This window comes from Diorhabda sublineata, chromosome 7 (genome assembly GCF_026230105.1).
Source record: "Diorhabda sublineata isolate icDioSubl1.1 chromosome 7, icDioSubl1.1, whole genome shotgun sequence".
NCBI lineage: Eukaryota > Metazoa > Arthropoda > Insecta > Coleoptera > Chrysomelidae > Diorhabda > Diorhabda sublineata.
Window position 1 is genome coordinate 15,685,259 of NC_079480.1, and position 13,719 is coordinate 15,698,977.

The following is a 13,719-nucleotide window of genomic DNA, read 5'->3' on the forward strand; positions in this document are numbered from 1 at the left end:
GATTTAAAAAATCTAAGACTATTATAGTCCGGGAGCCAAGTTATTTATTTGCTTTCGAAAGATAATTGGTAATATGCATTAGAAAGTTTTAGAATAAAGTCTAGTTGCTTGCTCCCGGACTATTATATACTGAGTATGTTTAGTCACCATATTGGAGTGAAATTTTGACGTAAAAATAAAAGCATATTTGTTATATGAAAATATTTATTGTATTAACTAATATGTATTAAATAATTTATTCACTAATTTCTTTAAGTTTTTCATCAATAGCGTGAGATATTTCATTAATCAACACATCGAATAATTTAATCCATGCATCTAGTTCGTATCTTCTCATACATTCAAAAGTATCTAAAAAAGCTTGCCTCACATCCTAAAAATACAACATGAATTAGAGCTCGTTGAACTACCTAAAAAATGTTTACTTACAATTAGGGTTTGTCTATCGACGGATCTTGTAGCATGCGAAGCTCCTATCTTATATAAAATGGCCAATAGAATTTCTTCATTATCTAAATTGCTCACAATTGAAGTAAATGAATACATGAAAGTATTAACGTGTGCTTGAAACTTTTTATCGTTAGGTAAATCTTTTGTAGCGACGTCTCTAAACGGGAAACCCGACTGATGTTTTGGTTGGATTTCAAAAAGTCTAAAAAATAATTAACTACATATCAGACATTGCTCCTTCGAATCAAATAATGAAAAGTTATATAAACAGGTAAAGAAATTCAAGTTACGACAGGATTCAAAATTTTACACTTGTGTGTTCATCCATAATTTAGTTACGTAGCTCTAAAAGAGGGAAAAAAATCAAATATGTAGATTTGATATCATATTTTTGATTTATCGTTAATCGTTGGTTTCCTCAATCTCCAAATTGCTGGTAATCAATCTTTTGAGATCTGTCATCAGTTGGCTAGTCACAAATTTCTTTGAAAAATCCCCGATGCTCGTCTGGAATGTAGGCTCTCGGTTTTTTAAATAATAAAATTACTCAATTTAGATTAAAAAAGAAAAAAAAATCAAGTATGTAGATTTGACACCTTATTTTTGATTTATGGTTAATCGTTGGTTTCTTCAACGTTAGATTTAGTGTCTCAAAGTTGGAATTCATTTATTTTGTGTACCAAGTTTCCATAACTTAATGATGAGATTCCAGGTTTATTTCATACCCAATAAAATCTAAAATTATCAGTTTACGTAACGATTTTTTAAGTAACAATAATGAAAGAAAACCTCAACTTCAAACCGTGGTATGTTTTACTGCTTTATAGTTCGTTTAAAATAGTTAGCACCTTAGAAAAATCGATATTCCATTCTGCGTTGGGTGTTTCATCACTTTGTTCCAACTTTTCGTAATCAAGCTCCTTTCATTGCCTGTCAAACCTGCAACAACGACATCTTCACTCACAAAGAAAGACCAGATTTTTCTGATTGCTGCCGCCATATCTTCTAAAAACGCAATAATCTTAAAATCAAAAGAAAAATTTTGATTAAATCTCTTTTAAATAAGAAACGACGATAATTAATTTCTCAAACTATTCGTTTTATAGATTTGCGGTGGATTTTGTTACTAAAGTCAAAGGGGCATAACCGTCATTAATCTTTAAGTGATTTTTTTTTTAAATCGATATGTCTAAAAAATTGATTTGTTAAAAACTTTAATAGCAATAGTCATATGAATATATAATTGCTGAAATTTCACTAAATATTAACTACAACGACTACACCGATATTATCTGTTTGAAGCACGTTTCAATAATTAATTTATCGTCTTCATAGTTCGAATCGGTAGTCAATATAACCGTGAATGTAGATGCTGAATATTTTTATGCATTTCGTTTATTATTTTACCTCATATATAACAACTAAAATTTGTATTATGTAACTTCAATACCACTACATCACATCAAGATCAAAATAAAAATGGAATTCAATGTTCGTTTGTTGTTGTGCAATATTCATGTATATAACCGTTGAAACGAGTTGTGACTAACGTTTGTTAATCAATCGGTTATAATGGAATTTATTACCTCTTAAACACATGTTCTAATCGATAATTTTAGTACTGTTTTTAAATAAAACTCATTCCATTCGAATTACATCATTGATACGTCAAATTGTTTGTCTTATTATATGAAAAGGTCTTTTATATATGATACTTATTAACCCTAGAATACTACGTCATCCTTTTCAATGACCAAATTGTTGTCACTGCTGGAAATATTGCTGGTATTCATCTTGTTAACCTTCTCAAAAATTATAGAAATATTAGAACCTCCTGCTGTGAAACACAATAGATTTTTTGTATTAGAATATTAAAATGGCGTGGCATACAACCCTTAAATATTGGGAAATTACCAGCAAAGTTTACTCAGTACCTGGGTTTAACTAATGTTAAAGGGACACAGGTTCATTAGAAAATAAAAAGTTCAGAAATCATTCCTTGCATACATGTAGATATCACAGCTTCAAATAATATTAACATTAGACAAGAAATTCAAGAGAAGATTCGCCCAGAAAATGGCCTCACTTTAAATAACAGAGTATTTAAGGATTAAAATAATTGTAGCAACTACTTTTCGTTTATCTGATGTCCGAACAAACCCTGTAGCTGCCCATTTATCAATCAACGACTTCAACATTTGTATAATCGAGTAAGCTCCAGTTAACATCATTTCTAACTTCGAGAGCATCTGGTGATGGCAGACACAATCTTCAGATTCTATTACAACCTCATTATTGGTATAGATATTGGTTCAATTAATGATCTTAGTACTAGTATAATAATCAATTTACTAGAGCCCTAACCCGAACTATCATCTTCACTTCAAGTTATTTACCTGAACGTCTAGATTCGAAGAAACCTCATCCTTACTATTTTGTAAGCCTAATGTAGTCTTCTTTCATTTTATGTGATGAATTGTTTTCATTAGTACTAACTGCTTATAATAAAGAGCTGTATTTAAAGTAAAAACTAATAATCCGGAGCTGCAATGGCATTCAAAATTAACGATCGTTTTTTCGAATTCGATGCACGAATGTTAGGTTAGGATTAATTTAAACAAAGCAATTTCTATCAATTATTTATTTATTGAATATATAACAAAATATAATTAAAAAACTTAATGTTTAGTAGAAATTTTTATTGTTTATTAAGACCGTTAATGATGACGGTAAAAACAACCTGTGATGCTTTTTCCCAAGCTTCAATTTCTTCTTTTTTCATAATCGAAGAAAAAAGTTCTAGCATAGTTTCTTTCAGTTCCTAAAAAAGATATTAAACCTTATCACACATCACAATTAGTTTGATATTTTCATCACAGTTTTAATTTTGAAGTCGTATTTTATTCTGATACTTCTTATTTGTTTTTAATCCAACCCCAACAGAAAGAAAATTTGTCTTTAGGGATTTGTGGACAGAAATAGCAAATGCAGATCTAACGGAAAATTTGTGACTGGTAGATCCCAGTTGTCTTTTAGATGGACCAAAGGTTATCATTTGTTCATTTGGCTAAGCAGTTACCAAATTTTTAATCAATTAATCATATTCCGTGTTCATTCAATTTCTTTCGTAGTATTTAGGTTGTACAAATAGAAGATTCTAAAACTTTTTCGCTGAAAGGGAGATTTATATTTGGGACTGCCTTTTTTTTATCTTTCTCCCCATAAAAAAAGTTTATCTTTAAGTTGATTATTGAAAACAAGAATAAAACGATATTTTCTGACAATTAATTCTACTTAGATCGAATCATCGTCCTCGAAACCCCCTGTATACTAAAATAGCCGAACTTCATATTATATATAAATTTTAATTTCTTCAAGTGACATTGACAAATATGTCAAGTAATATTTTGAATTTTTCAATTTCTTATTTCTTTTGATATACTAATGCATCTAAATGTTCTTGATTTTAGCTCTGTTCTGTTTTAAAATTATTTTTTTGAATAATTTTTTGAAGATAAAATTGATGTTTCAACTTTTTTTAAGTCTTTATCAAACCAAATTTGACGTTTCAAAATATTACATGACAATACTTGACATAGTGTCAAATATTATTTGACGTTGACTTGAAATATTACTTGGCATTGTCAAATATGTCAAGTAATATTTTGAATTTTTCAATTTCTTATTTCTTAAACCTTCCGATATATTAATGCATCTAAATGTTCTTGATTTTAGATCTCTTCTGTTTCAAATTTTAGGTTTCTCTCAAATACTTAAAGAAAAGTCGAAACGTCAATTTTTATCTATCAAATTATCAAAAAAAACTAATTTTGAAACAGAAAATATCTAAAATCAAGAATATTTAGACACATAAATATATAAATTTATATACAAGGGTAAACAAATGCTCTTCTTCAGATATGTATACTTAGTAATTGTTTTAATTAGTTATTACTTACCATAAATAATTTAGGTGTTACATTTCTAGGTTTATGCGTCGTACCGATTCTTTCTATAATAATTACAAGTAAATCTGTACTATCTAATGAATCGATTATTGACGCAACTGTGTGAATAACACTATTACAATGTGCCTTAAATTGTACGGATTTTGGTAGTTCTTCGTCCGGTATATTTTTAAAACTAAACAATTCTTTGGAATATGGATGCTTCTTGAAATACCTGAAATATAACAGTAATATCATTTGTCAAAAATTTTATGGATATTTTCATATTTAAAGAAGGTAGACACGTAAAAAGGTTGTTTAGCATATTTGTTAGTCTCAAAGCAATAAGAAATTTAAGTAGCCCTAAAAATGTTTATAACATCAAGACTATTCCGTTTTTATTTCATAGCGAGAATTATACTATAATAAAGTCCGAAAATTTTTTGTAATATACGAAAAATTAATTTTAAATATCGAACTTACAATAAAAGTAAAGCTACTCCCGATTCTGTTGGATTTTTCATAATTTTTGCCCACGATGTTCTTATATGAAATTTTTCTCTTGAAGTAAGCCCCGTAGTGGGATCAGGATCATCAATTCTACCTGTATCGTATCCAAATAAACTCCAAATAATTCCCATTTTAGTCAAAACTAAAATTATAAAAATCCTAATAGAACAAAGACGTTAATATTTGATGTCACACAAATATGTGATTACTTATCAAATTATTGAAACAAACAATGTGAAAATAACAATCTATGACGAATAATTATATGATACGAGGGTTGTTACTAAATTATGAACGTTGATTATAGATACTTGAAACATTCATCTTGGTTAAAAATGAAGTTAAATCGTTTGTGATGAATTTCTATGACTTTTGACGTGGATTAAACCAACAGCAGTGTGCAAATCAACAAAACATCGAGCGTAAATCGATATTGCAAGATCTTAATGTGACATACCGTAAACTCCATTCGCATACATTCAATATTACAAGAAAGATATGCTGAAAAAAACTATACATATGAATCCGAAACTAAATAACAATCGATTTTATGAGTCGTTCGAGACGAACCAAACCAAAAAAAGGTCACAGGTTTTTTTTAATTATGTCATCACCGATCAATTCTGAATTGTACGATAATATTTGTTTGCCAGAAGTACTCTAAACTAATTACAGAAGAAGAATTAATTATCAAATGCTGAAAACATCGAATTGATGGGTCATCCACCGTACAGTCCGTGCTTAGCACCGAATGATTTATAATTTCTAGGTTAACGTTTTTCTACACCCGAAGAAGTCGTCGTATTCTAATGTTTTGTAATGTTTTTGAGGTTAGGTTAAGTTAGTTAAGGATCAACTATTATTCATGTAATTTACACAATTCAAAATTTATATATCTAAATATTCAAAATCTTACTTACCATAATTTCAATTAGAAACATAAAAATCCAGCCAATTCAATTATTCACTAAATTATCGTTTATTTTTTTGGATACATAGTTTATTGATAAACGCTAAGAAGATAAAGAGAATCGGGCAAATAAATTGAGGACACATCAAGTGTTGTCAAAAATTTATTCGACAATTGAACGTGTATGTATGTTCGCGAGACACAGTCTCAAGTTAATTATAGAAGAAGGCATTCAATATAAATCATCCGGTGGAACGAAGGACAGATTTAATACATAGAGATATATAATACTATACATAGTGTTGCGTTATTTCCTCGTCGAAAGATTAGTGATTCTTTTAGAAACAAATAAATAAAAAAAGTGAGAAAATATTTGAGTCGCCTCACATTTTTGTGAGAAATAAATTTATGCGAAAATGATCTGAAACATTAACCTCGAAATGAATAATAGAAGAATTTTGAAAAATATTCTGGCATTAAAAGAGAAACGAACCATCTAAAGACAACAGCAGTTCGTAATCATTGTTGATTGATTGATGAAAGTTCGTCAGTTAACGAAAACGTTCATATTTTCCGAAAAAAACTTCGGTGGGATTAAAAAACGTATATTTTCAAGTACAAATCACATCTCAATTTATAACATGCATTGAGGGAAATCTGTAGTTATCCAAAAAGTTTTCAGTAACTTTGATAAACGTCATCCAATTTTTTTTATTTTCCATTTGATACAGTAATTAATTCCGGATCTTTAATTAATTATTTGTTCTAAAATTTCGAAACCAGTTTCATCTTTGTCAATGACTTTTTTTTATTATCTTTTCGAGGTTCAAATCCGTCTTAATCAGATTTAACTGTTTCACTTTAGTCTAAGCTTCGATTGGTTAATTGGATGCGGCGCTTGAGGATTCGCAGAAACTGCAAATTCAGTTTCAGTGTCATAGTTTTCATAACGTCCTCAATACCTCAAATTGGAAAAGGCATAGGAAGTTTTTCCGAACCGTTTGCTTCGATTTTCTCGAAATGCCTCTGATATTGGTCAAGCAAAAATGATAGTCGTTTAAGTGATGAAATAGATCGAGGGAATTGACACATTTGCTTGACATTTCAGCTGTCAACTAACCTCCAAATGAGACTTCGTATCGTGTGGGAATTTCATAAAACAAATATTGAAACGATTTAAGACGTAAATACTACAAAATGATAATTTTCCGTCAACTTTTGAGGCTCTACCAATAAAATGCAAAACAAATTTGGTTCAAATAACTCATCAACAATTGGATATACTCATAAGAACATATTTTCTAAATGATTTTGTTTGTTAATCATTATTAATGATCAAAATTTCTTGTTTTGAAATATAAGTCTAGATTTTTTCTAAATTTTTTAAGATCTATTCATTTATTATCGATATTTGTATGATGTTTCTGATAAAAATTCATGTATAAGGTTTGTAATGTTATTAATCAACGTTTTATAGCCTTGAACTAGGTCAACGCATATTTGTTTTTATTTATAGTTCCGAATAAGATTTAATTGTAGAAAATTGGGGAAATTCCGAAATTAAATTAAAAAATAAGTTGAAAATTCAAATAATAATTACCATTAACTTTACACTGAACTTAGACACAGAACTGTTAGTGAATGTGACCGAACTTAATAAATATTTTGTTGTTTATTGATAATATTATTGATGTTGTTATCACGTTTGCGCAATCTTAATCCGATTACTAATAAAGCTAAATGGCTAGTAATGTGATGAATTTATTAATAATAATTACTATTTGTTGTAAACCTGAATAGAATAGAAAATAGAAAACATTATAGGGAAACTAATTACTAATTAAAAATTACGATAATGCCGAATTCAATTTCGGTAATTTTATACTTTCGCGGTCCCCTCGTTTTTTGACTGGAAAAAAATCGAAAAATCATCCGATTTCGATGAATTTTTTTTAAATCTTCGTTTTTACGGCGGATTTACGAAAAAAATTATGAAAATAAAAAAATGGAGATTCGTATTGGTTTCAGGGCTTTAAATATTTATGAAAATGCACTCAATTCACGTATAATTGTTGATAACTTTTTTCCAAATAATCAAATGAAGTTGTTATATTTTTTTTTATAATCTACACGAATAAACGAATAAATTGAAAAAAAAATTATACAAAAATGTTGATTTATCATATTTTTATAATCAAAAATACAAACAATTTTTCTTAAAATTGATCTTTTCTCACATATAATCATTTCTATCTTTTTTATTAAGTAATCATTGAAGTTATATGAACAAATTTTTCTTAAAATCACTTAATTCAATCAAGTGTACAATATTAAAAGTTAAATTTGAAAAATGGTAAATTTTTACAATTAAAAAAAGTGGTATCTTACTAAGGTTGACTGGTAGAGTTAAAAAAATAAATAAACGAACATTTTTCAATTTTTTTCTCTCAAAATGTGCGTTTTTTGTGTAGATTAACAAAAAAATATATGAACTGCATTTGATGCTTTGTAAAAAAGTTATGAACGATTATATGCGAAAAAGTGCGTTTATAATAACATTTAAAGTCATAAAATTATATAAAATCTCCAGATGAGATATTTCCCATATTTTTTTCCATAAATCCGCCTTAAAAATGAAGATTTAAAAAAGAAATTCATCGAAATCGGATGATTTCTCGATTTTCTAGAGCGAAAGTATAGAATTACCTCAATTTCTTTCGTAGAGAAAACAAAAACAGATTGAGGTGTTGCCACAATTCTAATTTTTTCCCAAACGTGAGGAAATTAGCTGTAATTAAATATAAACAATGCAGTGTGCAGTGTCGTCGATCTAATTTCGTTTAATTTCTATGTAGAAACAAAAAAATTGCACAATGATGTCTTAAAGATGAATTTTGTATATGAATAATCAATATATTCATAAAAATCTACTTACCAAACACGACAATCGACGGTTATGTTTATATTAGTCACGAAAATATCAACAAAATGAGTTTTTTGTCCTTTCAGTGCAAATATATTATTATAAGCACGCACTTAGGAAACAATTTTAAATTGCATTTAATCAAATTACCTTGAGAATAACGTTAAGTTGACGTCGATTGAAAAAGTATCCGTTTCAGAAATATAGAATCTGTTACTTATGTTTTCAGGTTGACTTATATAATAGATGGATTTATTAACTGATCTATAGACTCTAATTATATGCTTCAACTATTTTTTTTACTAACTAGATGTTTGTTATCGCGAGAAAATATGAATAATAGATAAATATTTAGAAGTTAAATATTTTTCTCCGTGTAGTTTTTTCGAATTCACTGATATCGTAATAACTATAAAGATCGTACAAAAATACAATTTTTTCTTGTATATTTATTAGAAAATTACCTTAATTTATAATAAATAATATTTGAAAGTAAGGGTCTTTTGATGAAATAAAATAAATTATCACTTAGTATTTTTTTTTCTTTGGGATCACGCCGATATGGGTGATTTGGCAACGTTATTTATGAAATTTCTCCTATCGGGTTGATCATTCTCCATTTTTTTGAGATTCTCTACTAGAGCATCGTGTTCATCGAGAAGTTTCCTGAACTCGAATTTTCTCAATTCCGCCTCTTTCTACGAAATATAAATTAAATTTCGACAATAATTTTCATAAAATAATAAAATACTTACTAAAATGTCTCGAATCGCATCATCTAATACTTGCTTGGGGTAAGGGTTATCAACATTATGTAGGGTAGTTTCAGGTTCACCGGAGACGCGAGTTTCATTTTTTGTTTGAGCTTGAGAACAATTTTTTTTATCATCCACATCATCAACTATTATACTGAAAAAAAAATAATTAAATAAATATTCCATTGAAAAGATTCCACTTAACAAAAGTTAGTTTATTCATAAGTTTCATGCTTTTATTTCATATTTTAAAAATAATTTACGATAAATTGAAAAAAAAATAAATATAGAAAGATTGTTATTTTTTGTACTTACGTCATAAAAGTTAAATTTTTCTCTTAAATATAATCCAAGGATATCTATTACGCTATTATGATAATAAATTACGTTTATTTGGATAAAAATGGGAGTATTTTAAAATAATTCATATTAATTAAATTAACGATGTTTTTTAATGAAACTGATAATTTATTATTAAAGAAAACGATGTCATACGATGTAAAATGAAAATAATACACCAAACAAACATGATTTCCATTCGACAATTATTATTCAAATTATATTATGTTAAAGTCCCACTTAATACAAAAGAAAATATTTATATAAAAAGAAATTCCACTCGCGTGTTGTCCAAGTTTCGATCGTTTATTCATTATAAACTTTATTATAAATATTCCTGGATAATTTTATCTATTTTTAGAGGACGATTTTGAAGAGCATTTACGAATGCTATCTCGGTTATTTTTACACGCGAAATTTGTCTCGGTGAATACCTAACATAAAATTTTCGTTTCAATTAAAATAAATTCCTCGAGATCCTTTTTGCGTTTAGTTAACAAATATTTTCGAATTTTTATTTGCGTAATCATTATAATAAATTTGAGTCTTAACGATTTGGCATGTTTATTGATAGTTTTCGTAAACACCATGAACGAATCGATCGGCAGTTTCATTAGCGTTCCGAAATTATATATTTTAGGTCTTCTTCTAATCATTTCAATTGTAAAATAATAAAGCTGAAGGGTTGTTTAATCGAAAACTTTTAATATCCTGAAAACTTGCGATGTTTCTTTTGAACATTTACATGGAATTTCCAACGAAAATTGGATGCGATGTTCAGAAACTGTAATCTAAATCTCGTTCTGAGTTTGGATCCTCAATCAACTGATAAGTGATCCACCTGAACTCGAGTTGTAGTTTCAGAAAAGTTCTCGCTGATTTACCAAAATTTGCTTCCATTTTTCGCTCCCTTTAGGTCCTTAAAATAAACTTGATCTTGTTATATCGATAAATCAAACGTTCAATAAACGATCAATTGAATTTGAGCTTATAAAATATGGAAAATTCAAAATCAAACGAAAACTTTTAATATCCTGAAAACCTGCGATGTTTCTTTTGAACATTTACATGAAATTTCCATAGAAAATCGGATGCCATGTTCAGAAACTGTGATCTAAATCTCGTTCTGAGTTTGGATCCTCAATCAACTGATAGTTTATCCACCTGAACTCGAGTTGTATTTTCAGAAAAGCTCTCGCTGATTTACTAAAACTCACTTTCGTTTTTTGATCCTTTTAGGTCCTTAAAATGAACTTTATCTTTTATAATCATAAATCAAACGTTCAATAAACGATCAATTGAATTTGAGCTTATAAAATATGGAAAATTCAAAATCAAACGAAAACTTTCAATATACCCGAAAATTGGATGCGATGTTAAGAAACTGTGATCTAAATCTCGTTCTGAGTTTAGATCTTTAATCAAATAATAGTTGATCCACCTGAACTCGAGTTGTAGTTTCAGAAAAGTTCTCGCTGATTTACCAGAACTCACTTTCGTTTTTTGCTCCTTTTAGGTCCTTAAAATGAACTTGATTTTGTTATATTAATAAAACAAACGTTCAATAAACGATAAATTGAATTTGAGCTTACTAAGTATGAGAAAAATGTTTCTAAAATCAAAAATCAAACAAAAACTTTTAATATCTAATCTAAACAAGTGCATAGAATATAATTTTATAAACATCAGGCTTGTACGTTTTTAATGAGTCACCCTATATATATACAAATAAGAAACAAGGGTTAATAAAACCATAGACAGTGTGTAGATGATAAAACGTGTTAAAACATTTTCTGCTACTTCATACTATTCAAAAATTTTACGTTCAATCTCTTTATTTTTAAAATAAGTACTGAATATAGAAACACCCCGTATTTCCTGTGATAAAAATAACTCTTCCAACTATGACGTACATTATATTCGACTTTGGTTATTTTAGAAAGAAAAAAAAATGTTTATTCATTCATTCAATTTGCATGAAATTTTGCGGGTAGATACAAAAGTAAAGTCGATTATTTGGGTTGATGTCTAATCAAAATTTTCACTTTAAATATGTTAACAACAAAGTCATAATCTGCATTTTTTCTTTAGGTAAACTATAATAAAGAAAAGTGGATGAAATGTTGACAAATATGTGTGGGTATGTAAATAGTACAAAGATACAGTTGAAAGGAACTTTAGGATTCATTAATTGCAAAATATTTTTCTTATTGACAGTTGAAAATATATAAATACAACAAAACAAAGCATGAACAAAAGAAAAAAAAAGGATTTATATATGAAAAAAAAGGTTGTTTGAATTATTATTATGAAGATATCTATTTAATAGTTGCAAGGGTTGATTTATGTGTTAGTTCTGATTCATTTAAAACAAATAAACAATCAAATATTTTCGAGCCTTACCTCAAACACGATAATCTGCACGAAAAATCTTCCATGTTAGTTTTAATATAAAAACAATAACGAATCCCGCGTAAACTGAACCAAACGACGTCGAGATTTGGAGAGATTCCAGTTGCTCGAACACGTTTACTTGAAGTATAATCCAAACCAATAATGTGGGAAATGATAGGAACGCGCTTAAACTTCGGAAAATTTTCGAAAGGAAACTGTCTGATGAAAATCCTACACACCCCTCCTTTCATACTAGTTTAGTCAATTGATTCGTCATCGGAAAATTCGACGATTATCAATTCACACCCTTATTTAATTATGAATACGAAAATATAATAATAGTTTGGGGGAAATTAATTGTCATGTCAATTTTAGTTTTTATTTAAATTTACAAAAATCGACTTGTTATAAAGAAAGTCGTAATCAATCTTATGATTACTTATATTAAAAATATTAATGAAGATGATACAAGACTTACGTGAAATTACCACATTTTAAGATTTTACTGACTATAATATCTTGAGAGTTATCTTCAGGAATCGAACATTGTTGTGTATTTTCCATAATTTATGATTTTATACACTAACTTATCAATTAATAATAGAAAAATAATATTTATAAAATGAAAGTGGGGTTTATATTGAAGTACTTCAACACAAGAGTGTGTAGAAATGATAAATATTTTTTATCTTTTTACGTACAGGTTAATTATCGTCCTCTATGTACAAGGTATAACGAAAATTTGAATTATAAACCGAACTAAAAATCAAATCGAAACATACAAAAATTGTAGATACGGTAAATTTGGAAATATTAGCTTCACATTTGGTTTTTAATGAAAAATTGATTGGTTGAAAACTAGAGGGAAGCTACATCTGTACAACAGTGAGCTACGAAGATGTGGATTCATAACAAACCAGAGTACGTTAAATACTCAGGCGAAACAAATAATAAGATCCAAAAGAGTAGCTTGGTGAATCCGTATGCCTAATTCATAAGCCAACTTCTTTAATTTTAAAAATATTGTTGTTCCTACCAACTTCACGTTTGGAATGAGTTGAGGGCTCGATACTTGCAAATGCAAAAAATTGCACAATCATTTACCTATTGAAATCAAATCTGTAACATATTTCGTAATAATTTTGGAAGTATCTGTGAAAAATTTGTATTCAATAGAATTGGAAATGGTATTACTTCCAAGCGTATATCTTTATCTCAAGTTATTCCGTGGTTTTTTCGACGAAATATCTGCTAGTCCATAAAATTTATTGGTAATAATAATCGAAATACTAATATAATAGTTACTTTGAGGCACCTGTTGGTAGTCGATAAAAAGACAAATGAGAAATTTCGAGGCAGGCATTGAAAATAACTTGATGAATAATAAAACAAGTAGTGTTGATTAATGTTATACGTATTTCGAGTTTCATTAACGTATCAAGTTGTTTTTCTTTTATTTTAACTACTAAATAATAATTTTCGCTTGTATTT

At 28.1% G+C, this 13,719-nt stretch overlaps 2 protein-coding genes across 11 annotated transcripts; both read right to left on the bottom strand.

Annotated features, from left to right (window-relative positions):
* Positions 1-186: 186 nt before the first annotated feature.
* LOC130446850 (globin) lies at positions 187-8,833 on the bottom strand. Of its 9 annotated transcripts, none has more exons than XM_056783345.1 (4): positions 1,858-1,941; positions 1,299-1,471; positions 430-652; positions 187-373 (listed from the first exon to the last, which is right to left on the bottom strand). In XM_056783345.1, the coding sequence occupies exons 2-4, from the start codon at positions 1,448-1,450 to the stop codon at positions 236-238; spliced, it is 513 nt and encodes a 170-aa protein (XP_056639323.1). In that variant the 5' UTR covers positions 1,451-1,471; positions 1,858-1,941; the 3' UTR covers positions 187-235. The 9 variants fall into 9 exon arrangements, with proteins under 9 accessions (XP_056639323.1, XP_056639324.1, XP_056639325.1 ...); XM_056783346.1 differs by lacking the exon at positions 1,858-1,941 and adding an exon at positions 8,753-8,816 and having other exon boundaries at positions 218-373; XM_056783347.1 differs by having other exon boundaries at positions 218-373; positions 1,299-1,455; positions 1,858-1,979.
* Positions 8,834-9,171: 338 nt separating this feature from the next.
* On the bottom strand, positions 9,172-12,816 carry LOC130446849 (uncharacterized). 2 transcript variants are annotated; one of them, XM_056783343.1, is made up of 3 exons: positions 12,707-12,816; positions 9,496-9,649; positions 9,172-9,438 (listed from the first exon to the last, which is right to left on the bottom strand). In XM_056783343.1, exons 1-3 carry the CDS (start codon positions 12,790-12,792, stop codon positions 9,292-9,294), a joined length of 387 nt encoding a protein of 128 aa, XP_056639321.1. In that variant the 5' UTR covers positions 12,793-12,816; the 3' UTR covers positions 9,172-9,291. The 2 variants fall into 2 exon arrangements, with proteins under 2 accessions (XP_056639321.1, XP_056639320.1); XM_056783342.1 differs by lacking the exon at positions 12,707-12,816 and adding an exon at positions 12,238-12,689.
* Between the last annotated feature and the right edge of the window lie 903 nt (positions 12,817-13,719).

What these genes read in the sequence shown, in the direction of transcription:
- LOC130446850 (XM_056783345.1), bottom strand. Translation starts at nt 1,450, where the DNA reads ATGGCGGCAGCAATCAGAAAAATCTGGTCTTTCTTTGTGAGTGAAGAT. An exon ending in GGAATATCGATTTTTCTAAG is followed by an intron (nt 653 to 1,298) that starts GTGCTAACTATT and finishes ATTATTTTTTAG; the next exon opens with ACTTTTTGAAATCCAACCAA. An exon ending in TCGATAGACAAACCCTAATT is followed by an intron (nt 374 to 429) that starts GTAAGTAAACAT and finishes TTGTATTTTTAG; the next exon opens with GATGTGAGGCAAGCTTTTTT.
- LOC130446849 (XM_056783342.1), bottom strand. Translation starts at nt 12,479, where the DNA reads ATGAAAGGAGGGGTGTGTAGGATTTTCATCAGACAGTTTCCTTTCGAA. An exon ending in TGCAGATTATCGTGTTTGAG is followed by an intron (nt 9,650 to 12,237) that starts GTAAGGCTCGAA and finishes TTTTTTTTTCAG; the next exon opens with TATAATAGTTGATGATGTGG. An exon ending in ATGCGATTCGAGACATTTTA is followed by an intron (nt 9,439 to 9,495) that starts GTAAGTATTTTA and finishes TATATTTCGTAG; the next exon opens with AAAGAGGCGGAATTGAGAAA.